Source organism: Nerophis lumbriciformis, linkage group LG02 (assembly GCF_033978685.3).
Source record: "Nerophis lumbriciformis linkage group LG02, RoL_Nlum_v2.1, whole genome shotgun sequence".
In the NCBI taxonomy this organism is placed as follows: Eukaryota; Metazoa; Chordata; class Actinopteri; order Syngnathiformes; family Syngnathidae; genus Nerophis; species Nerophis lumbriciformis.
In genome coordinates this window covers 60,447,501-60,474,105 of record NC_084549.2, presented here as the reverse complement: position 1 = coordinate 60,474,105, position 26,605 = coordinate 60,447,501, and the positions used below count along the sequence as shown (strand labels likewise).

Here is a 26,605-nt window from a genome sequence, read left to right as displayed (position 1 = left end):
CATTCAGGACTTTAAACTGCTAAGTTTGCAACACACTGATCTAATCTGATGTGCCCAAGTCAGATACCTGACATCTTTTCTTGGATGCTAGTTCATTAATGTCGGGGCTCAGGCATCTTTCATTATCGAACAAAGGTGTTCATCAGTCATTATACCTCGTAGTCCACCCGGACCACAGTCTTGGGGGCGTGCTTTAAAGGCACTGCGTTTATCGTCCTCCACGAGCTGTCGTCACGTCTGCTTTTCATCCATTCCAACAACGTGCCGGCTTGATCACAAAATATGTGCGACTTCAGCACGCACACACACGTGAATGCAATGCATACTTGGTCAACAGCGATACAGGTTACACTGACGGTGCTCGTATAAATAACTTTAACACTGTTAGAAATATGCGCCACACTGTGAATCCACACCAAACAAGAATGACAAACACATTTTGGGAGAACATCCGCACAGTAACACAACATAAACACAACAAAACAAATACCCAAAATCCGATGCAGCCCTAACTCTGAAGTCGCACATATCTTGTGACTGGGCCGGCACGTTGTTGGAATGGATGAAAAGCAGACGTGACGACAGCTCGTGGAGGACGATAAACGCAGTGCCTTTAAGGCACGCCCCCAAGACTGTGGTCCGGGTGGACTACAAGGTATAATGACTGATGAACAACTTCGTTCGATAATGAAAGATGCCTCAGCTCAAAGCCTGAGCCCCGACATTAATGAACTAGCATCCAAGAAAAGATGTCAGGTATCTGGCTTGGGCACATCAGATTAGATCAGAGTGTTGCAAACTGAGCAGTTTAAAGTCCTGAATGGTTGGTTTATTCATTGTTATTTTATTTTCTAATTTATTAGCCTGTGGAAAAAGTTAATGTTGATATTTACCTCAGAAGGCCGCAAATAGAAAAGAGGCATTTAATTTTTATTTAAATTGTATTTGATATGCCATTGATATTTTTGAATTATTATTATTATCATTTGAAACTCGATTTTGCATGTCACTATTAAGTTATACAAGCCTTGCTTGTTCAATATTCAACGCAAAACTTGTTTGGGTCCCTATTAAAAGGTTAATTTGTTCAACCTTGGCCCGCGGCTTTGTTCAGTTTTAAATTTTGGCCAACTCTGTATTTGAGTTTGACACCCCTGCTCTCGACCAAAGTGGGGTCCGTGGACCAAATCCGGCCCGTCGTGTCATTTCGTTTGGCCCGCCAAAGGGTGTCTACCAAGTTTAATACACAGGGTGATTCAATAAGAATACGCCAAAATTATCACTCGATATTTCAAAAACCAAGCTTGAACACATGTGTTGTCCATAACTTTGAGTATTTATTTCATGCTTTACAAGGGCTCAGTATGGCCACCACAGACAACATCAAGACGATTTGAGAATTCCTCCCAAACTTGCCCCAGGATTTGTTAAGGCGTCGCCATTTTGAGGGTAAATCAGTCAATCAATGTTTACTTATATAGCCCTTAATCACAAGTGTCTCAAAGGGCTGCACAAGCCACAATGACATCCTCGGCTCAAATCCCACATCAGGGCAAGAAAAAACTCAACCCAATGGGCACAATGAGAAACCTCTGAGGGGACCGCAGATGTGGGGACCCCGCCCCTGGGCGACCGGTGCAATGGATGTCGAGTGGATCTAGTTAATAGTGTGAGAGTCCAGTCCATAGTGGGGATAGCAGGGGATCAACTTGAGTGGAGACAGGTCAGCAGCGCAGAGACGTCCCCAACTGATGCACAGAGGAGTGGTCCACCCCGGGTCTCGATTTTGAACAGCTAGCGCATCATCTGTGGTCACTTGATAACCTCTCCTAGTAGGAGAGGGGGGCAGAGCAGAAAAGAGACGGCAGATCAACTGGTCTAAAATAAGGTCTATTTAAAGGCTAGAGAATACAAATGAGTTTTAAGATGGGACTTAAATGCTTCTACTGAGGTAGCATCTCTAACTGTTACAAGGAGGGCATTCCAGAGTAGAAAACGCTCTATAGCCCACAGACTTTTTTTGGGGCTCTGGGAATCACTAATAAGCCGGAGTACTTAGAACGCAGATTTCTGACCGGGACATATGGTACAATACAATCAGCAAGATAGGCTGGAGCTAGACCCTTTAGTATTTCATACGAAAGTAGTAAAACCTTAAAGTCGCATCTTAAGTGCACAGGAAGCCAGTGCAGGTGAGCCAGTTTTATTGTGTTACAATAAACACGTGGTCTTCCTACAATTGAGTGGCGCCGAAAGGATTGCATGAAATTGTAACACAATGAAACTTGGATCACTCCCGTATCAAATGACCATTGCTTTAGAACTGAATAAATGCATGATGATATTTATTATTGAAGTCACAAAGTGCATTATTTTTTTTTAACATGCCTTAAAACAGCAGATTGGAATTTGGGACATGCTCTCCCTGAGAGAGCATGAGGAGGTTGAGGTGGGCGGGGTTGAGTTGGGGAGGAGGGGGGGGGTAGCGGGGGTGTATATTGTAGCGTCCTGGAAGAGTTAGTGCTGCAAGGGGTTCTGGGTATTTGTTCTGTTGTGTTTATGTTGCGTTACGGTGCGGATGTTCTCCCGAAATGTGTTTGTCATTCTTGTTTGGTGTGGGTTCACAGTGTGGCGCATATTTGTAACAGTGTTAAAGTTGTTTATACGGCCACCCTCAGTGTGACCTGTATGACTGTTGATCAAGTATGCTTGCATTCACTTATGTGTGTGAAAAGCCGTAGGTATTATATGATCGGGCCGGCACGCAAAGGCGAGAGCGAATATTAGAAAGGCGTTTAATTCGCCAAAATTCACCCATTTAGAGTTCGGAAATCGGTTAAAAAAATCTTTTTTCTGCAACATCAAGGTATATATTGACGCTTACATAGGTCTGGTGATAATGTTCCCCTTTAAGGTACAAATTATGAGAGCATTTACATTATAATTACAGTATTCAAGCTACTTTACAATGGAGCAAATTTGTCAATGATTATTACATCCTAATTAGCTATTATATGTAGCTTAGCACAGGCACATTTCTGTAGCAACAGTCATTTACACTAAATCTTCTCTGTTCCGCACACAATAATGAGAAAAGTATTAAACGTGCTGCCAAAAAAACCCTAACACAGTCCTGGTGGCGAGTTACACCGACAGTTAGCGCACCCTGATCAATAACTCATCACATGGAAAAAGGCTGTAATAACAGCTGACTGTAGTTATTGCTGGTTAAGTCATTATTCCTCTGTAAATATTGCAATTAAACAAGAAGAAAGGGTTGATTTAATTTCATCGCCGTCATCAAAGCCGTTTTTTCCGTAACCGTGACAACGAATGAATCGTGGCGTGTTTTCGATGAGCACTATGGAAGAAACTTGCACGAGCAGCTTGTACTGGAAATATCACAACACCGCGCTCGTCCCCCCTCGCGATTCTCCATCCCAAATCTGGGCTCAGGTTCAGGAGGAAGGCAGTCAAACTAGGAATGAGCCAAACACAAAGGCGTGTCTCTGAGGTGCTTAGTTTGACATGCAGCCCATAATAATCCTCACAACAACAATTGTCGCACCAGAAACAGAGCAATTTCTCACATGAATGAAAGGGAAAGTGAAAGCAAACAGGTACACGGTCGTGTCAATGACCTTTTTTGTGTGTTCATTTGTTCATCAACGTTCCTCATTTCATGATAACATCTAATTGAACATGTCTTGTTTGCCTAAACTTGTAAGTCTCATTTGCAAGTATTATATAGTATATATAGTGTGTTTTGGGCCTAGATGGCCGCCAGAAAATATCTGTATCAGCTGCATGGGCCTACTCAGCTGTAATACATTTTTCCACCACTTGTGGCAGTAGTGACAATATAAAAAAAAACAGAAGAAGTCTGGAGCTAAAGTCATAGGGAAGTTTCTTAAAGGGGAACTGCACTTTTTTTTTTTTTTAATTGTGCCTATCGTTCACAATCTTTGAGAGACAAGAAGACAAAAGTTTTTGGTTTTTTTTTGCAGTCTAACTTGTAAAAATCTGCTGGTTCTTGGTGGCTAGCAATGCAGCTAATGGGACCAATCAATTATACGACTAAATCACTTTAAAAATGCATTCAAAAACAGTCAACAATACTTCATTTACGTTCCCTAACATGTATTAACTGTAGCGACATTATTATTGTAAGAGTGACAACTGACGAACTCTCTTTCTAGCGTAGTAACACATCGGCATGCTACAATATTTGCCGTAAAAGCTAGTTACGAAAAAAGATAAGCTAGCTTCTACATTAGCACAAATCGCATTTGAGTTTTTATTGCACAACACAATGCGATAAGACAAGTGAAAAACATCAACATCAAAAACAATCATATTACAGTATCTGTAAAGTATTATTTCATGTTTTGTTAGTACACAGCTAGCCATACAGCGTATGTACTGTAGTTGTAACAACATGCATGACATGCTGCTTATATCTTGATCAATATTATCGTGACTCACTCGATGGACAGTTGTGCGTTTGGTCCAGCTGGCAGGGGATGTTTTTTTCCGGTTTATTTGGGTAAGCACTCCATTTATGTCGAAATAGCATGGCTCCAAGTTCCAAAGTCAGGTTCACCTCACTTTCTCGGCTTCCGTCTGCTCCAACGGCTCACCCTTCCTTCGTTCTATAAGCAGTAGTTCATTCTCCATATATTCAGCTTCAAAAAGATAAGGTTGTAAATCCTCATTTGTCCAAAAATTGTCGTCTTTGTTCTCTGTTACCAAGTCTGCTACGATTGGAACAGACTCGCGTTTGTTTCCGGAAGTAGGAACACACATTTGTTGCCAGAAGACGGAAACGGAAATAAATGCGCCTGAGGAATTTGTTCCGGCATTGCTTAAAATTACCAAATACGGTAAATATTGAACATATTACATATTGTTATGAACTTGTCTGCATTATTTATATACTTGCAGTGTGTATATAAAACGGTTTGAAGTTGTCTTCGAGAGCTTTGAAGGATACAACGGCAACTTCCAAGCATTTTTTATAATTTTTTGAATAAAAAAAATAAAATAAAAAAAGTGTGTTCTTATTTTTCATAATGATTCTGAACAATAGGCAACATTCCCCAAAAAGTGCAGTTCCCTTTTAAGCGCAAAAATGATGACTAAAGTGGTAAAACTGTATATTAATTTGCACTTTAATTTGATTGATTTATTTCTTGTTAATGTAGTTATTTTAGCACAATATAAATGTATTGTATATTCATTATTTGTCCGTTATTTATGAGTCCCTTCTTATTCAGTATATCTGGTTAGTACTTATATTTCTAATCAGCCTGACCTAAGCTTAAGGTTTATGTGTTAAATCAATAATATTTGTGATTAACACATGCTTTCTTAATATTCAACAAAGTTGTAAACTGTAAGTAGGTTACATATAATTATTGAATATTAATAAAATCGAGAGTAAGATTAGTAATTTAGTGTTGATATTTGAGTGAGCCCCGGGCCACTATGTGGTGGAAAATGTGGGCCCGAGGTCAAGAAGGTTGAAAACCTCTGATATAGTTGACTTGCATGCAGTTGCAATTCAAAGACATTAGATGGCAGTGGTGTACAGACTACGATGTGTTGTAGTATCCAGGAAGTAGTCTTTGCCATTAAGTTGAGATTTCTAGTCGTGTCTGCTGTCGAGTCCTACAAAGTGTTCATACTATAAGTATTGTACTTATTACACTCCAGCTGCATCATAATTGTGGTTTGCATTTCCAAATTTGGACGTGTCGAAATTGCCATGTAAAATCGCTCATGCTAATTGGTAGCATGTCTATGGAAAATCCAATGTAAATTAGCACTGAGCTCGCGCCTTATTGTACTTTTGAGCGCCTTCTTCTTGCTTTGTTGGCATGGAAATGTGGACAGTCAATCCAAATCCACTCTATTTATATAGCACTATTAACACACTGTTTCCAAAGTGTGCCACATAAAAAAACAATAACATGTGATTCAATTGCTGCGATGAGGTGGCGACTTGTCCAGCGTGTACCCCGCCTTCCGCCTGATTGTAGCTGAGATAGGCTGCAGCGCCCCCCGCGACCCCGAAGGGAATAAGCGGTAGAAAATGGATGGATCGATGTGATTCAATTGAAAGCATTTAAAATAACAATAAATGGAATAATACAATTGTTTAAAAAAAAAAGTATAATAATATTATTGATGATAGTAAAAATATTAAAAAAAAGTAAAAACCAAGTAATAAAATAAAACAATAAAAGACACACAGGATCACATGACTTAAGCTGGTTTCCAAACTGTTTCCAAAGTGCGCCACATAAAAAACAGTAACATGTAATTCAATTAAAAGCATTTAAAATAACAATAAATGGAATAATAAAATTGATTTAATAAATTATAACAATATTATTGATGATAAAAAAAAAAAGTAAAAACAAATTAATAAAATACAACAACAAAAGACACAGAGGATCACATGACTGGTTCAAAAGCCAGAATATAAAAGTGTTTTTTAAAACATGACCTAAGTTTGCTGTGATTGGTTGTTTACCAGCCAAGTGCTTAAACCAGTACTCAAAAAAGCATCGAAATATGGCACTGTTTGATTTGAAGTGAACCGGTACCCGGTCGTACTGACACACTAGGGTGTGCACCTATAAAAGTACCGTATTTGGTACCCAACCCTAATCACCTTGATCATTTAGTGGTAGAAAATGGATGAATGTCAGCGCTTGTGTGGAAGCAGGAGTTCAGAACATTCACACGTTTTTTTTTGCTTTAAGGGTTTGTCGACGAACTGCGCATGACCGCAGCGGTTATGTCGGCGGCGATGCTCAGTACGTGATGCTGCGTCGTCACGGCAACCATATGCGTTTTTGAAGCGGGTTTATGCAAAACATAAAGCGGCGCGGATGCGGACGCGGCGACGGCGTCTCGCTGACAGAACCGCGTGGTCTTTTTTAATCACAGTCACTCTGGTTAAAGTGCAGCGGCGTGCCGCTAAAGCAAGCCTCCTTCGCTCTTTAGCCGGTGTAAAGAGAAAGAAAATACTCCCTTAAGTGGGGAAAAAAGGCTGCAAAAAAAAAAAACCCCAAGCAGGCTGAATTATTTAGCATGTGAAATGCCACACGGAGCTCAGTGGGACCACACGAGATGGATTAGGTAAAGCCTTGGATTAACTCACACCGATCACAAAATTGATGCTTCATTAAATGATGTTTCTGCCAAATAATGAGGCGATTGTGTTCATGCACCTGACATCTGGGGTTACTAGAGGTCATCCTGCTAATTGTGCTGACAGCTGCGAGTCAACCTGACCTGATCAGTGGGGATGACCCCCGAAACTTGCCACTTAATCACACTTGTGTGATATCGTTTAAGATGCGGTCGTCCATGTTTTGCCGCTCGCCAATTTTAATCGACATCCATTCATCCAAAACGGTGGCCTGCTGATTGCCGTTTTCAAGGGTTTCATTTAGAGGTGTCCGATAATGGCCATTTTCTTAAATACCGATTCCGATTATCAACCGGTACCGATATATACAGTCGTGGAATTAACACATTATTATGCCTAATTTTGTTGTGATGCCCCGCTGGATGCATTAAACAATGTAACAAGGTTTTCCAAAATAAATCAACTCAAGTTATGGAAAAAAATGCCAACATGGCACTGCCATATTTATCATTGAAGTCACAAAGTGCATTATTTTTTTTAAACATGCCTCAAAACAGCAGCTTGGAATTTGGGACATGCTCTCCCTGAGAGAGCATGAGGAGGTTGAGGTGGGGAGGGGTAATGGGGTAGCGGGGGGTGTATATTGTAGCGTCCCGGAAGAGTTAGTGCTGCAAGGGATTCTGGGTATTTGTTCTGTTGTGTTTATGTTGTGTTACGGTGCGGATGTTCTCCCGAAATGTGTTTGTTCGGTGTGGGTTCACAGTGTGGCGCATATTTGTAACAGTGTTAAAGTTGTTTATACGGCCACCCTCAGTGTGACCTGTATGACTGTTGACCAAGTATGAAGGGCATTCACTTGTGTGTGTGAAAAGCCGTAGGTATTATGTGATTGGGTCGGCACGCAAAGGCAGTGCCTTCAAGGTTTATTGGCGCTCTGTACTTCTCCCTACATCCGTGTACCACTCCGTATAGCGGCGTTTTAAAAAGTAATACATTTTACTTTTTGAAACCGATACCGATAATTTCCGGACATCTCTAGTTTCATTGTTTTTTACCCCCCTGCGCCGCAGTTGTGATCGAGTCTCTTTAATGAGGAGTATCAATACAGTACCGATTCCCGGTACCTGCGAATCGATACTGCTACTCAACGGTAACAACGTTTAATACTTTTGTGTGTTCACAAATAATAATTGTATTTATTCATCCATCCATCCATCTTCCTCCGCTTATCCGAGGTCGGGTCGCGGGCGCAGCAGCCTAAGCAGGGAAGCCCAGACTTCCCTTTCCCCAGCCACTTCTTCCAGCTCTTCCCGGGGGATCCCGAGGCGTTCCCAGGCCAGCCGGCAGACATAGTCTTCCCAACGTGTCCTGGGTCTTCCCCGTGCCCTCCTACCGGTCGGACGTGCCCTAAACACCTCCCTAGGGAGGCGTTCGGGTGGCATCCTGACTAGATGCCCGAACCACCTCATCTGGCTCCTCTCGATGTGGAGGAGCAGCGGCTTTACTTTGAGTTCCTCCCGGATGACAGAGCTTCTCACCCTATCTCTTTGTATTTATTTTTTTTAAAATCAATCCAACAAAACAATACACAACAATACCATAATAATGCAATTCCAATTCCAAAACCAAACCCGACCCAGCAACATTCAGAATAACAATAAACAGAGCAATTGAGAGGACACACAAACATGACACAAAACAATCCAAAAGCAGTCAGACAAAAATGATTATCAACAACAGTATCAATATTAATAACAATTTCAACATAGTAGTGATTAAAAATCCCTCATTGACATTGTCATTACAGACATTTATAAAAAATAAAAACATTTAAAAAAAAAGAACAATAGTGTCTTACACTTGACAACACAGTGTGTCCAATATTTTCACAAAGATAAAATTGTCATGTCTGTTGATCATGTTTTTGTTTGGCCATGTGCTGTTTGTTTTTTTGGACTCTTTAGTTCCTGGTTGTGCACTCTTGCTTGTTTTGTTTCCATAACTACTCATTAGTTTCACCTGTCTCACGTTTTGCACTCGCGCACCTGTCACTAATCATGTCGGTATTATTTAAGCTTGCAGTTGCCAGGCCGTCTGGCTGGCGACATTACTCTTGACACCCATGCTATCTGGTATCCTTACTACTCATGCCATTGTCATGCCGCCATAGTTTTCATGCTGCTCGTCTCTTGCCACGTGAGTTTTGTGTATTCTTGTCACAGTAAGTGTTTATTTGTTTCATGTTCATAGTTTTTTGCCCAAGTGCTAGTTTTTGTTTCATTAGTCAAGTTTGTTCTCCGCCTTTAGTTTTGTACCTTTTGTTAGTGTTAAAATAAAATCATGTATTTACCTCCGAGCCATCCAACTTTACTTGCATCTCGGGAAAACAAACACCCCATAGTCCACGTCTTGACAAAAATAAGTCATATTTTTGGTTCATTTAATAGTTAAATTATTTTATTGTTAATTGTTTTTGATAATAATATCACATTTTTATTACCGATTGAGAAATCACATTTGTATTATTATGGGCCTGCTGCGAAGCAAGCTTGCATAGCATGCTAACATTAGCATGCTGGCGTTTTACGCTTGCTTTTTAACTAATTGTGTTTGTTTAAAGCAGGGGTCGGCAACCCAAAATGTTGAAAGAGCCATATTGGACCAAAACTACAAAAAAAAATCTGTCTGCAGCCGCAAAAATTTAAAGCCTCTTATAAGTGTTATAATGAACACATGATGTAAGCGTCTATATTAGATGTATTAGCCTACTATCAAAATGACTTTAAAAGTCTTATATAAGTGTTATAATGAAGGCAACACACAATGTAAGTGTCTATATTAGCTATATTAGCCTACTATCAAAATTACTTTAAAAGTCTTATATAAGTGCTATAATGAAGACAACACATGATGTGTCTATTAGATATTTTAGCCTACTATCAAAATTACTTTAAAACTCTTATATAAGTGCTATAATGAAGACAACACATGATGTAAGTGTCTATATTAGATATTTTAGCCTACTATCAAAATTACTTTAAAAGTCTTTTATAAGTGCTACAATGAAGACAACACATGATGTAAGTGTCTATATTAGATACAGTATATTAGGCTACTATCAAAATGACTTTAAATGTCTTATATAAGTGTTATAATGAAGACAACACATGATGTAAGTGTCTATATTTGCTATATTAGCCTACTATCAAAATTACTTTAAAACTCTTATATAAGTGCTATAATGAAGACAACACATGATGTAAGTGTCGATATTAGATATATTAGCCTACTATCAAAATTACTTTAAAAGTCTTGTATAAGTGTTATAATGAAGACAGCACATGATGTGTCTATATTAGCTATATTAGCCTACTATCAAAATGACTTTAAAAGTCTTATATAAGTGCTATAATGAAGACAACACATGATGTAAGTGTCTATGTTAGATATATTAGCCTACTATCAAAATGAGTTTAAAAGTCTTATATAAGTGTTATAATGAAGACAACACGTGATGTAAGTGTCAATATTAGCTATATTAGCCTACTATCAATATTACTTTAAAAGTCTTGTATAAGTGTTATAATGAAGACAACACATGATGTAAGTGTCTATATTAGATATATTAGCCTACTATCAAAATTACTTTAAAAGTCTTATATAAGTGCTATAATGAAGACAACACATGATGTAAGTGTCTATATTAGATACAGTATATTAGCCTACTATCAAAATGACTTTAAAAGTCTTATATAAATGTTATAATGAAGACAACACATGATGTAAGTGTCTATATTAGCTATATTAGCCTACTATCAAAATGACTATGTGTCGCAGCCTGACGCAAATCTTCGTTGACAGAAATGTTGAAATGTAATATTTATTCTACACATTTTTACAACATTGAAAAACATTGCTAAGACGGAGGCTTCTCAGATCGGAAATGACTAGCTTCGAATGGCCAAAGGTAAATATGTGTGTGTTCAATTTGAAGGAAACGGAAACTACTAATAAAATGAGCTCAAATATACCTAAAATACGAGGCATAATGATGCATTATGTACATACAGCTAGCATAAATGGCATGTTAGCATCGATTAGCTTGCAGTCATGCAGTGACCAAATATGTCTGATTAGCACTCCACGCAAGTCAATAACATCAACAAAGCTCACCTTTGTGGGTTCACTCACAGCATAAAACGTTTGGTGGACAAAATGAGACAAAGGAGTGGCATAAAACACGTCATTCTGTGTCAGCATCAAGGAAAGTTGCACATGTAAACAAACTACGGTGCGTTCAAGGACTTGCGAAATTAAGACAAAATGTTTAATGTAAACAGTGGGATTTCTAACAATTAGGAAGGTTTGTGTCATGTGTGTCCTTCTAAAGAAACCATATTAAAACAAAAAATATATTTTTTCCCTAATTTTTTTCCAACAATTAGGAAGGTTTGTGTCACGTTTGTCCTTCTATAGCAAGGGTGTCAAACTATGGCCCGCGGGCCAAATATGGCCCGCCGTGTAATTTCACTTGGCCCTTGAGGCGATATCAAATTAACACTAGAGCTGGCCCGCCGATTATATTCAGCGGCGGTGCCGCGGTAACACCGCATTCACCGCTAATTCTCATACTTGCCAACCCTCCCGGGAGACTCCCAAATTTCAGTGCCCCTCCCAAAAATCGTCATGTCCGCTTTTCACCCAGTCCAGCGAGTGCTGGTCCAGTCACATAATATGTGCGGCTTCAGCACGCACACACACGTGAATGCAAAGCATACTTGGCCAACAGCGATACAGGTCACACTGATGGTGCCCGTATAAACAACTTTAACACTGTTACAAATATACGCCACACTGTGAATCCACACCAAACAAGAAGGACAAACACATTTCGGGAGCACATCCGCACCGTAACACAACATAAACACAACAGAACAAATACCCAGAATCCCATGCAGCACAGAGGGGGGTTGGTGGTAGCGGGGGTGTATATTGCAGCCCGGAAGAGTTAGGGCTGCATGGGATTCTGTGTGACGATAGCTCGTAGAGTACGTTAAAAGCAGTACCTGTAAGGCACGCCCACAAGACCGTGGTCCGGGTGGACTACGAGGTATAATGACTGATGAACAACTTCGTTCGATAATGAAAGATGCATCAGCTCAAAGCCTGAGCCCCGACATTAATGAACTAGCATCCAAGAAAAGATGGCAGGTATCTGACTTGGGCACATCAGATTAGATCAGAGTGTTGCAAACTGAGCAGTTTAAAGTCCTGAATGGTTGGTTTATTCATTGTTATTTTATTTTCTAATTTATTAGCCTGTGGAAAAGGTTAAAGTTGATATTTACCTCAGAAGGCTGCAAATAGAAAAGAGGCATTACATTTTTATTTAAATTGTATTTGATATGCCATTGATATTTTTTAATTATTATTATTATTATTATTATTTGAAACTCTATTTTACATGTGACTATAAAGTTCTACAAGCCTTGCTTGTTCAATATTCAATGCAAAACTTGTTTGGGTCCCTATTAAAAGGTTAATTTGTTCAACTTTGGCCCGCGGCTTTGTTCAGTTTTAAATTTTGGTCCACTCTGTATTTGAGTTTGACACCCCTATTCTATAGAAACCATATTAAAACAAAAAAAAAAATTTTCCTAATTTTTTTCCCATCTTTATACATTTTTCAAAAAGCTCCAGGGAGCCGCTAGGGCGGCGCTACAGAGCCGTGTGTTGCCGACCCTCGGTTTGAACCTACAAATTATAGACTTTGATATTTGTCACCATTTTATCCATATAGAGGATATTTGACTAGAGATTTTGGCAGTTCGTCCTTAAAAACAGCAAAGTGGTCATTTTATATAGATGATCTTTAGTTAACATTTTTGTAGTATATCCCTAAAAAAATTTGAGTGCTTCTGTCATATAGAGGATCTTTGTCTATAGATTTTGGCAGTAAGTCCTTAAAAACAGCAGAGTGGTCCTGTCATGTCGAGGATCTGTGGCTAATGTTATGGCAGTAAATTCTTAAAAACAACAGAGAGCTCTTTTCATATAAATGATCTTTGACTCGTGTTTTTGCAGTACAGTCGGTCTTTAATACAGCAAAGCAACCTGTCATATAGAGGATCTTTGGACTAACATTTTTGCAGCAGTTCCCTAAACACAGACGAGTACTCATAGAGCGTCTTTGATTAAAGATATTGATTGTAGTGCCTTAAAATCAACAGCACGTTTCTGTCAAAGAGAAGATCTTCGGCTAACGTTTATGCTGCACATTCCTAAAAACACTAGAACGCTGCTGTCAAATATTTGGCGAGCATTTCCACTGCAGTTCTTAAAAAAAGCAAGTGTGTCTGTCATATAGAGCAGTGTTTTTCAACCTTTTTTGAGCCAAGGCACATTTTCTGCATTGAAAAAATCTGGAGGCACACCTCCAGCAGAAATCACTAAAAAACGAAAACTCAGTTGACAGTAAAAAGTCGTAATTGTCGGATATGACTTCAAACCATAACCAAGCATGCATCACTATAGCCTTTGTCTCAAAGTAGGTGTACTGTCACCACCTGTCACATCACGCCGTATGAGTTTTTTGCTGTTTCCTGTGTGTAGTGTTTTAGTTCTTGTCTTGCGCTCCTATTTTGGTGGCTTTTCCTCTTTTTTTGGTATTTTCCTGTAGCAGTTTCATGTCTTCCTTTTGAGCGATATTTCCCGCATCTACTTTGTTTTAGCAATCATGAATATTTAAGTTGTTTTTAACCTTCTTTTTGGGGACATTGTTGATTGTCATGTCATGTTCGGATGTACATTGTCTTTGCTCCACAGTAAGTCTTTGCTGTCGTCCAGCATTCTGTTTTTATTTACTTTGTAGCCAGTTCAGTTTTAGTTTTGTTCTGCATAGCCTTCCCTAAGCTTCAATGCATTTTCTTAGGGGCACTCACCTTTTGTTTATATTTGGTTTAAGCATTAGACACCTTTTTACCTGCATTCTGCCTCCCGCTGTTTCCGACATCTACAAAGCAATTAGCTACCGGCTGCCACCTACTGATATGGAAGAGTATTACACAGTGACTCTGCTGAGCTTTAGACATCATCATCATCGGCGGTCACTCGAACGAGTATGACGATCCTCCCGGTAGGGGTGTATCCCTTTATGGAGGATGCCTGTGTGTGACTTTGTTTTACGTGGGGAGACTGGTGCACAGACAGTCACCACACGATCATTGACAGAATCGGGTCAAGGTCCGGTGGCATGGAGTCCAAGACGACTGGGGACCCTTTTCTGCTGCAGCCTTCTACTGCCATCGCACCGACACTCAACAACAACACATAATTTGTAGACTATAATTACTGGTTTGCAAAAAAAAAATTTAACACACTGTGCCATGGCACAGTGGTTGAAAAACACTGATATAGAGGATCTTTGGCTAACATTTTTTGCAGTAGTTTCTTAAAAAGATAAAGTTAAAGTAAAGTTAAAGTACCAATGATTGACAAACACACACACTTGGTGTGGTGAAATGTGTCTTCTGCATTTGACCCATCCCCTTGTTCACCCCTTGGGAGGTGAGGGGAGCAGTGGGCAGCAGCGGGGGCCGCGCCCGGGAATCATTCTTGGTGATTTAACCCCCAATTCCAACCCTTGATGCTGAGTGCCAAGCAGGGAGGTAATGGGTCCCATTTTTATAGTCTTTGGTATGACTCGGCCGGGATTTTTAAACTCACAACCTACCGATCTCAGGGCGGACAGCACTCCTCTCATACAGTGGACGTTTTTGCCATAATTCTTAAAAAAATTAAATAAAAAATAAAAAAAACACAAATTATTTGGCATACCACTAGATGATATATATATATATATATATATATATATATATATATATATATATATATATATATATATATATATATATATATATATTCTCAAACTGTGATGTACGTGGGCTCCATCTAGTGGTTTCGCCAAATAATTTCTTGATTGAAGTGTTTTTTTAATTTTTTTATCCTATATTCAAACACAGTGTTACTGTTCAAAGTGTGTAGTGCTACAGTGGCCAACACATGAAATATACTTGTTAAATAACCCTCTGCCTTGTTTTTAAGGAATACTTAGGCCTACTATGGAACTGTATTTTAATGTTGGTCATTATGGTGGTACATGAAGGGCCAGGTTTTTTCCTGAGGTGGCACTCTGTGAAAAAATGTTGACAACCACTGAAATAGAGGATCTTTGACCAGTGTTTTCAGAGCCGAGCACCCTGTCATAGAGGATCTTGGACTGATTTGCGTGTCAGTTCCCTGACCTACTTTGTGTTTTTTTCTTCTTCTGTTGGCGCCCCCCAAGCAAGCCAAAGAAAAAGCAATGTAAAGGCGTTTGGAGCGTGGACGCAGGGTCCGTGGATGTGGATGTTTGTGCTTGTAAACTCCTCAATTATACCGCAGTCTTTGTTATCGTGCCCGCCAGCTTGAGAGCACAAATTAGAATCCAGTGAAATCTGTTTAGTGGAACCTCCTTTGCAGAGCAGACATGTTTCATTACTGTGGAAATCTTCTCCTGGACTTCAAGTTTATCTTTGGCGAGGTTGTTTGAGCTCCGAAAGAGTTGGGCAAACACCAAGCAAACGTTTGTACGTTTGTGCTTTGGCTTGCACATGCCTTCCAGTGAACTTTCTCCACTAAAGAACGGCATCGGGTTCGCTGAGTCAGCAGAACAAATACACTGGGAAGAAGGAGGGACGTTGTCCAATCAGCATTGAGCCCGCCCCCCTCGTTTTTGATGGATGACTTTGACAGATTCACTTCATTCTATTCACTTTTTGTTGACTTTTGTGTGTCAGGCAGTCCAACTGTCACCTTCTTCTGTGCCTTCTTTACTCACTAGTTTAGGACTCTTTACCTTTTACATCTAAATACATCCATCATTCATATCCATAGCATCCATCCATCATATCGAGAGTATCTCTCACCCAGCCATCCATTCATCCATCCATCATATCTCAAGTATCTATCATTTAGCTATCCGCCCATCCATCATTCACATTCATAGCATCCATCCATCATATATACAGTACCTCTCCATCAATCCATCCATCATATCTCCAGTATCTGTCCGTCTATCAATCATACATATTCATAGTATCCATCCATCATATCTACACTACCTCTCCATCCATCCGTCCATCAGAACTACAGCATCTCTCAACCAGCCATCCATTAATACATCCATCATATCTCCAGTATCCATCCATCCATCCAATCATCCATCATATCTACAATATCTCTCCATCCATCCATTTATCTATCATCTATCCATCCGTCCATCCATCATTCACATTCATAGCATCCATCCATCATATCTACAGTACCTCTCCATCAATCCATCCATCATATCTCCAGTATCTGTCCGTCTATCAATAATTCATATTCATAGTATCCATCCATCATATCTACACTACCTCTCCATCCATCCGTCCATCACATCTACAGCATCTCTCAACCAGCCATCCATTAACACATCCATCATATCTCCAGTATCCATCCATCCATCCAATCATCCATCATATCTACAATATCTCTCCATCCATCCATTTATCTATCATCTATCCATCCGTCCAACCATCATTCATATTCATAGCATCCAACCATCATATCGACAGTACCTCTCATCCATCCATCCATCCATCATATCTACAGTATCTGTCGTCTATCAATCATTCATATTCATAGTATCCATCCATCATATCTACAGTACCTCTCCATCTATCCATCCATCATATCTACAGTATCTCTCAACCAGCCATCCATTAATCTATCCACCATATCTCCAGTATCCATCCATCCATCCAGCCATCCATCCATTCATCCATCCATCCATCCATCCGCTATAACCCCCAACTGCAACCTGAAGAAAGACATTTCTGGAAAAGGCCCCAACAACATATACATACACATTTTCTCACATTTGGATGGGAATAGTTTGCAGTTTTGGAAAATATTGTTCCACCACTTCCTGTACTTGAAATACTCAAAGTACTAGTACTACTTGATGAAGCATTAACCAGGTCTGTTTTCCTCCTGTCTCCTCAGCGAAGGTTCTTCATAGCTTGGCGCCATTCCGGACGTCACCATGGCGCGAAGGCTGCCAGCGCTCGCCCTCGTCCTCCTCATCGAGCTCCATCCTCTGCTCGCCGGCGCCCCCCCAGAGCCCGGCGTGGGCGCCTCGGTGTCGGCGGTGTCCACCAACAGAACGGAATGCAGCAAGCCCGAGGAGTGCTCGCCGGGCGTGGTCCTCCCCGTGTGGAAGCCCGTGAACCCGTCGTTCGGTGACAAGGTGGCCCGGGCCACGGTGTACTTCGTGGCTCTGGCCTACATGTTCCTGGGCGTGTCCATCATCGCCGACCGATTCATGGCGTCCATCGAGGTGATCACGTCCCAGGAGAAGGAGATTACCATCAAGAAGCCCAACGGCGAAACCACCACCACGACCGTCCGCATCTGGAACGAGACCGTCTCCAATCTCACCCTCATGGCGCTGGGCTCCTCGGCACCCGAGATCCTACTGTCGGTCATCGAGGTCATAGGTCACGGCTTCAACGCCGGCACCCTGGGCCCGTCCACCATCGTGGGCTCGGCCGCCTTCAACATGTTCGTCATCATCGGGCTTTGCGTGTACGTGGTGCCCGACGGCGAGACCAGGAAGGTGAAGCACTTGCGGGTGTTCTTCGTCACGGCCTCCTGGAGCATCTTCGCCTACATCTGGCTCTACCTGATCCTGTCCGTCATCTCGCCCGGCGTGGTGCAGGTGTGGGAGGCGCTGCTCACCTTCTTCTTCTTCCCCATCTGCGTGGTCTTCGCCTGGGTGGCGGACCGCCGCCTCCTCTTCTACAAGTACGTCTACAAGCGCTACAGGACCGGCAAGCAGCGGGGAATGATCATCGAAACCGAGGGCGACCGTCCGCTTCCTTCTAAGGTAAGCACTTTGCACGCTTCTCTGCGTCAAGTCCGCTCACCGGCTTCATCCTGGTGGTCTCTGGGCAACCTTCGGTCTGTCAGTTTAGATCACTAGTGTCAAACTCAAGGCCCGGGGGCCAGATCTGGCCCGCCACTTCATTTTATCTGGCCCGCAAACACCTGGTAATGATAAGTGTCAATAAAGTACTTAATATTTTCTCACTAAATGTAATGGATTTTTTTTCAGAAAAAATTGCATACGTTTTAAACTTTAATAGTATCCATTATTGCAACAAATATTACAGTATATTATCATACTTTCCAAACATTTTTTGTCTAAATAAAAATACTTAACTTTACAGCAAACTACCCATCAAATTAATAAAAGTACCAATTAGAGATGTCCGATAATATCGGCCTGCCAATATTATCGGCCGATAAATGCGTTAAAATGTAATATCGGAAATTATCGGTATCGTTTTTTTATTATCGGTATGGTTTTTTTATTTTTTTATTATATTAAATCAACATAAAAAACACAAGATACACTTACAATTAGTGCACCAACCAAAAAACCTCCCTCCCCCATTTACACTCATTCACACTCATTCACACAAAAGGGTTGTTTCTTTCTGTTATTAAAGGCCTCCTGAAATGCGATTTTCTTATTCAAACGGGGATAGCAGGTCCATTCTATGTGTCATACTTGATCATTTCGCGATATTGCCATATTTTTGCTGAAAGTATTTAGTAGAGAACATCGACGATAAAGTTCGCAACTTTTGGTCGCTGATAAAAAAGCCTTGCCTGTACCGGAAGTAGCAGACGAGTAGCGTGACGTCACAGGTTGTGGAGCTCCTCACATCCGCACATTGTTTACAATCATGGCCACCAGCAGCGAGAGCGATTCGGACCGAGAAAGCGACGATTTCCCCATTAATTTGAGCGAGGATGAAAGATTCGTGGATGATGAAAGTGAGAGTGAAGGACTAGAGGGCAGTGGGAGCGATTCAGATAGGGAAGATGCTGTGAGAGGCGGGTGGGACCTGATATTCAGCTGGGAATGACTAAAACAGTAAATAAACACAAGACATATATATACTCTATTAGCCACAACACAACCAGGCTTATATTTAATATGCCACAAATTAATCCCGCATAACAAACACCTCCCCCCTCCCGTCCATATAACCCGCCAATACAACTCAAACACCTGCACAACACACTCAATCCCACAGCCCAAAGTACCGTTCACCTCCCCAAAGTTCATACAGCACATATATTTCCCCAAAGTTACGTTCGTGACATGCACATAGCGGCACGCACGTACGGGCAGGCGATCAAATGTTTTGAAGCCGCAGCTGCATGCGTACTCACGATACCGCGTCTACGTATCCAACTCAAAGTCCTCCTGGTAAGAGTCTCTGTTGTCCCAGTTCTCCACAGGCCAATGGTAAAGCTTGACTGTCATCTTTCGGGAATGTAAACAATGAAACACCGGCTGTGTTATCCGGCACAACACCTGCCGCAATACACCGCTTCCCACCTACAGCTTTCTTCTTTGCTGTCTCCATTGTTCATTGAACAAATTGCAAAAGATTCACCAACACAGATGTCCAGAATACTGTGGAATTTTGCGATGAAAACAGACGACTTAATAGCTGGCCACCATGCTGTCCCAAAATGTCCTCTACAATCCGTGACGTCACGCGCCGGCGTCATCATACCGAGACGTTTTCAGCAGGATATTTCGCGCAAAATTTAAAATTGCACTTTAGTAAGCTAACCCGGCTGTATTGGCATGTGTTGCAATGTTAAGATTTCATCATTGATATATAAACTATCAGACTGCGTGGTCGGTAGTAGTGGGTTTCAGTAGGCCTTTAATATTCTGGTTCCTACATTATATATCAATACAGTCTGCAAGGGATACAGTCCGTAAGCACACATGATTGTGCGTGCTGCTGGTCCACTAATAGTACTAACCTTTAACAGTTAATTTTACTCATTTTCATTAATTACTAGTTTCTATGTAACTGTTTTTATATTGTTTTACTTTATTTTTTATTCAAGAAAATGTTTTTAATTTATTTATCTTATTTTATAAATTTTTTTAAAAGGTACCTTATCTTCACCATACCTGGTTGTCCAAATTAAGCATAATAATGTGTTAATTCCACAACTGTATATATCGGTTGATATCGGTATCGGTTGATATCGGTATCGGTAATTAAAGAGTTGGACAATATCGGATATCGGCAAAAAGCCATTAACGGACATCCCTAATACCAATACATTTTACGGTGTTCTTTACAGCATATTACTGTAAATTGAAAAAAATAAATAAAAAATGTTAGCGTTAAAATTCTGTTGACTGAGCTGCCACATTTTTACTGTAAAATCTTGTTTTTAACGGTGTATTACTGTAAATGGAAAAACGATAAGTTTGTTTTACGGTAGAAAAACTGGCAGCTAAATTGCCAGAATAAGAAAAATAACTTGTACTGTTTTTCCATTAACAATATAATGTAGTAAAAACCAATGTAAATTCAATAGTAACATTCTGGCAACTAAGCTGCCAGCTTTTTCCGTAAACCCCCCCCCCCAAAAAAAACAGTTTTTCCATTTTCCGTAAAATGTTGTAAAAAAATAAGAAAAAACACTATTTTACAGTGAAATTTTGTAAATGTAAAGTTTTTACTGTGAAATCGACAGTCTACTTAAAACAATTTATATAATTAATGATGAAATCCAGAGGCAAATTCATACATTATTCACTGTTACAAGCGGCCCTCTGATCATACTTGCCAACCCTCCCGGATTTTCCGGGAGACTCCCGAAATTCAGCGCCTCTCCCGAAAACCTCCCGGGACAAATTTTCTCCCGAAAATCTCCCGAAATTCAAGCGGAGCTGGAGGCCACGCCCCCTCCAGCTCCATGCGGACCTGAGTGACGTGTCGACAGCCTGTTTTCACGTCCGCTTTCCCACAATATAAACAGCGTGCCTGCCCAATCACGTTATAACTGTAGAATGATCGAGGGCGAGTTTTTGGTTTCTTATGTGGGTTTATTGTTAGGCAGTTTCATTAACGTCCTCCCAGCGCGGTAACAACACACAACAAGAGCAGTCACGTTTTCGTCTACCGTAAAGCAGTTCGTCTGCCGTAAACAGCAATGTTGTGACACTCTTAAACAGGACAATACTGCCAACTACTGTACATGCATATGTGACAATAACATCTAGGGCTTTTAGAGAGTGCAGTGCACAACTGCGCACACAACAAGGAGACGAAGCAGAATGCATCATCAGAGAGGGTGTTCAGCATGGTTAGAAAAATAGTGACAGAGAATAGAACAAGGATGGACAATTCAACCCTTAACTCAACAATGAGTGTTGTGTGTGTATATGTGTAAATAAATGAACACTGAAATTCAAGTATTTCTCTTATTTATATATATATATATATATATATATATATATATAATAAAATAAAAATATATATATATATATAGCTAAAATTCACTGAAAGTCAAGTATTTCTTATATATATATATATATATATATATATATATATATATATATATATATATATATATATATATATATAATAAAATAAAAATATATATATATAGCTAGAATTCACTGAAAGTCAAGTATTTCTTTTATATATATATATATATATATATATATATATATATATATATAATACTTGACTTGGTGAATTCTAGCTGTAAACATACTCCTCCCCTCTTAACCATGCCCCCCACCACGCCCCCCCCCTCGACCACGCCCCCCCCCCCCACCCCCCACCCCCCGAAATCGGAGGTCTCAAGGTTGGCAAGTTTGCCTGTGATGGCCGCCAGAACTGCCATGTGGCCATCAATGAAAACCAGTTTGACATCCCTGGTTTAGATGATGCTTTTTCAGCTTGCATTGCTGCAAAAATGTATTCAATCTTGAGAGCGTCGCAGGCAGAAGCCCAAAAAGACGAGAGAGCATGTTCCCAGGATAGACTTTGCAGAAGGTCTTGGACCAAAAAGTCTTCGAGGAACTGTCTGCGTATTTGAAAGAGGTGGAACTGATGGGTTTTTAGATGCATCACCAGTGCTTTTTGTCCAGGGGTCGGGAACCTTTTTGGCTTAGAGAGCCATGAAAGCCAAATATTTTAAAATGTATTTCCGTGAGAGCCATATAATATTTTTTTTAACACTGAATACAACTAAATGCGTGCATTTTTAAGTAAGACCAACATTTTTAGAGTATAATACGTCTCATTATTTTTAATAACATTGTTATTCTGAAGCTAAACAATAATAAATAAAATACTTCTTACCATTAATGCGACTTCTTGAACAGGTGCGGTAGAAAACGGATGGATGGATTAAAATGCAAGAGAATGTTTTATATTTTGAACATTATTTTTAACACTGATTACCAGCGAAATTATGCAGTACTTATCCTGTTAAGTAATGTCAGCTAAGATTTATCTGAGAGCCAGATGCAGTCATCTAAAGAGCCACATCTGGCTCTAGAGCCATAAGTTCCCTACCCCTGTTTTAGACTGTCAATCAACATGTTCTTGTTATAAGGTGCCACACATTAGAACAACAAAAATATTTGGCTTCATACAGACTCAGAGCTTTGGTCTACATCAGAGGTGTCATATTTTTTTTCTTCCTAATTTTTGTTACTCTGCGGAACTTCCTCACTGGTGAGGAGCGAGGCTCTCTGTCTGCTGTGCTTCCTGTGTCTGTGAGCAAGCGGTCTTCCTCTCCGCCCACCAAGAAAAAGAATGTGAACAACTAAGAAGAGGGCTCATTGGGTGACATTGTTGTCACCAGGAAAGATGAGGTCACCTACCTAGGTTCCATTCTAGAGGCTAATCTTTCCTGTGATAAAATGGCAACCAAGGCAATCAAAAAGGTCAACCAATGAACGAGATTTCTCTATAGAATCTCCTCTCTGGTCAACAAAAGCACCATGAGGATTCTAGCGGGAACTCTCGTTCAACCCTTTTTCGAATACGCATGCACCTCCTGGTACCCCAGCACCTCCAAAACCCTCAAATCTAGACTCCAAACATCCCAGCACAAGCTAGTCAGATTATTTCTAGACCTCCACCCCAGATCCCACCTCACTCCTACCCACTTTTCCAAAGTGGGCTGGCTCAGGGTGGAGGACAGAGTAAAACAACTTGCACTGAGCCTGGTCTATAAAATCCGCTACACCTCCCTGATACCGAAGTACATGTCAAACTACTTCCTTAACGTAAATGATCGCCATAACCACAACACCAGGGGGAGCTCCACAAACCACGTTAAACCCAGATTCCGATCTAACAAAGGTCTTAACTCATTCTCTTTCTATGCCACATCAATGTGGAATGCACTCCCAACAGGTATAAAAGAAAGGGCATCTCTATCCTCCTTCAAAACCGCAATAAAAGTACACCTCCAGGCAACTTCAACCCTAAACTAACACCCTTGTTAATAATCAAATGTAAACAATCAAATGCAGATATTTTTCTTATGCCTTCTGATCTCTCTCTCTCTCTCTCTCTCTCTCTCTCTCTCTCTCTCTCTCTCTCTCTCTCTCTCTCTCTCTCTCTCTCTCTATGTCCACTACTTGCTGTACATATCCTACCAAGTCAGACCTACACTGTTCCAATATCCATTTCTCTGTTCTCAATTGTTGATGACTGATGATAACAACCAAACCTAACCCCCCCCCCTCCCTCCCTCCACACTTCGAATTGTAAATAATGTAAATAATTCAATGTATACACCCTGATGATTATCTTGTGTGATGACTGTATTATGATGATAGTATATATGATAGTATATATTAGGGATGTCCCGATCCAGGTTTTTGCACTTCAGATCCGATACCGATATTGTTTTTGCACATCCGATACCGATACTGACCGATACCGATACTGACCGATAATGGCCTATCCGAGCATGTATTAAAGTTTAAAGTTATTTAGCCTACTTAGTTGTCAGAATCATGTTGAAAAGGGTTTTAGTACTCTTGATAACAACTAGCCAGCTGAATTAGGTGAGTTTGAATAATACACAATGGTTGGTAACAAGAAACTGACATGTTTATTCAAGGATAAACACAAAATAGACAAAATTATACATGACAAACAGAAATGGCATCATTGAAACAAGGGCTGGGCGATATGGCCTTTTTTAAATATTGTGATATTTTAAGGCCATATTGCGATACAAGATATATATCTCGATATTTTGCCTTAGCCTTGAATGAACACTTGATGCATATAATCACAGCAGTATGATGATTCTATGTGTTTTGATTGATTGATTGAGACTTTTATTAGTAGGTTGCACAGTGAAGTACATATTCCGTACAATTGACCACTAAATGGTAACACCCGAATAAGTTTTTCAACTTGTTTAAGTCGGGGTCCACTTAAATTGATTCATGATACAGATATATACTATCAGATATATACTATCATCATAATACAGTCATCACACAAGATAATCACATTGAATTATTTACATTATTTATAATCCGGGGTGTGGAGGGGGGCGCCGGATGTAAGTGTCAAAAAGACAGCCAAAAGAGTTTGATATGAGAATAAATCTAAAGTTAAAATATAGGGTAGAAATGCATCCATTTCCAGGAAATGTAGTCTTGATTTTCAACATTTTCTTTCAAGGCTTGCATGTCTACATTAAAACATTCTTCTTCATACTGCATTAATATATGCTACTTTTAAACTTTCATGCAGAAAAGGAAATCACAACTAAAAAAATCACAAATTTTTTCATACGGTGTTGATCTGGAAATTTTTGCCTCGGCATTTTGATGGTGTGGACGTGTGGCACCGAATGGAGATAAGCGTCTCGACAGACATTATAATATTTGAACAATGATGACGAAAACTGTTTTCTCTGTCGTGTCCGTGTGTCGAAAATTGTTATGCGCTTATTTTTTTATTTGATTTTGTGTGTGGCATATAATTGCTATGCGCAGAGGACGTTTAAACAGTGCGCAATTGCACAAACGCGCACCTTAGAGAGAACGTTGGTCACACGGCTGCGCTAGCATCACAGCTAACGTTAGCCATGCTGCTACCTCTCTGCTTGGGGAGGATGTATACGTATGTGACGTACGACGTGACAGTATGTGACGTGTGTAAGAAGGTGCGCTTGCTGTCTGTGAGAAGCACAGACACAGAAAAGAGTGAAAAGAGCCTGTCGTTTAATGCCAGCAGCTAAAAGCAACTGCGTGAGAATCCACAGACTTGTGGATGTGTTGAAGGTGTGCTGGAAAATGCGGAACGGAAATAAGGGAGCAGCAGAAAAGTGGAATGTACTATTTAAATAGGTGCGTTGGAAAACACGGAGCGGAGTTTTTTTTTTTAACTGGATCTGGATCGGCATTTTCCCATTCCTTGCCGATACGCATTTTTTTGCAAATATCGGCGGCCGATCCGATCCAAATATCGGATCGGGACATCCCTAGTATATATCTGTATCATGAATCAATTTAAGTGGACCCCGACTTAAACAAGTTGAAAAACTTATTCGGGTGTTACCATTTAGTGGTCAATTGTACGGAATATGTACTTCACTGTGCAACCTACTAATAAAAGTCTCAATCAATCAATCAATCAATCTATTTAGTTAACTAAATAGAATAAATAAACATGCTCAGGTGGTGAGAGCGATCGAGGCACAGAGTGAGACCTCTTTCTCTTTCTCCCAGTTTCACTAAGTAAACAAACACACACCGACATAGCAGCTTATCGATGCCAGCAAAGTATTTCAACTTTATTTTCATTTTTTGTTCGATTGATTGAATTATGTCAGTCACTCAAAGGAAAAAAAAATGTTACGCCTCTTGCGGTTATTTATCGCACTAATTAAAACTTCAATGTCAATTAATCAGTCCTTCTGGGGCCCCATTAAGTATGTAAAATGTCAATGAATGAACGACAGGGCGCTTCTTATGAAATTGGATCGCAAAAACCTATTCCTAGCCCCTTCTTGCTCCGCCACTGATCAAAATATAATAGCAAATTTCCCATGTATTTGTCACCCTCCCCGGTGGCGCACAGCATTCATGCAATTTAAAAGGAAATAGCTAAGCATGCAACACACTAGGGATGCAACAATATGAATATTCCATACCATTGTGACCAAAATTATCGTGTTAAAAGTCATTAAATGGATTTTCTGAAACTTAAGGCCTTAAAGGGAATTAAAAAGCATTAAATATGATGTACAGAAACATAAACAATTGCAATTGGCAACAAAAAAGACAACAAAACAAACCAGGTGACTCAACCCTAATATTCAATATTTATTGAAGTGCAATTTTTGCTCACAAATATTGAGTCCCATTGTATTTTGATGTTTGTTTACTTATTTAGAATAATTAAATTGTTCACTTTCCGATTACAATAGTTAAAAATACCACCTTAATGAAAAATACGTTTATCGAATTAGAAAGGGTTG

The 26,605-nt window shown here is 40.1% G+C and overlaps 1 protein-coding gene across 3 annotated transcripts in view; it reads left to right on the top strand.

Moving 5' to 3' along the window:
• The window catches only part of slc8a1b (solute carrier family 8 member 1b), a 331,344-nt gene that overhangs the window by 20,592 nt on the left and 284,147 nt on the right, over positions 1-26,605 (top strand). For all 3 annotated transcript variants that reach the window (XM_061965914.2, XM_061965907.2, XM_061965923.2), the window contains exon 2: positions 17,249-18,131. In XM_061965914.2, the coding sequence (XP_061821898.1) occupies positions 17,289-18,131 (843 nt within the window). In that variant the 5' untranslated portion in view covers positions 17,249-17,288. The remainder of the gene's footprint in view (positions 1-17,248; positions 18,132-26,605) is intronic.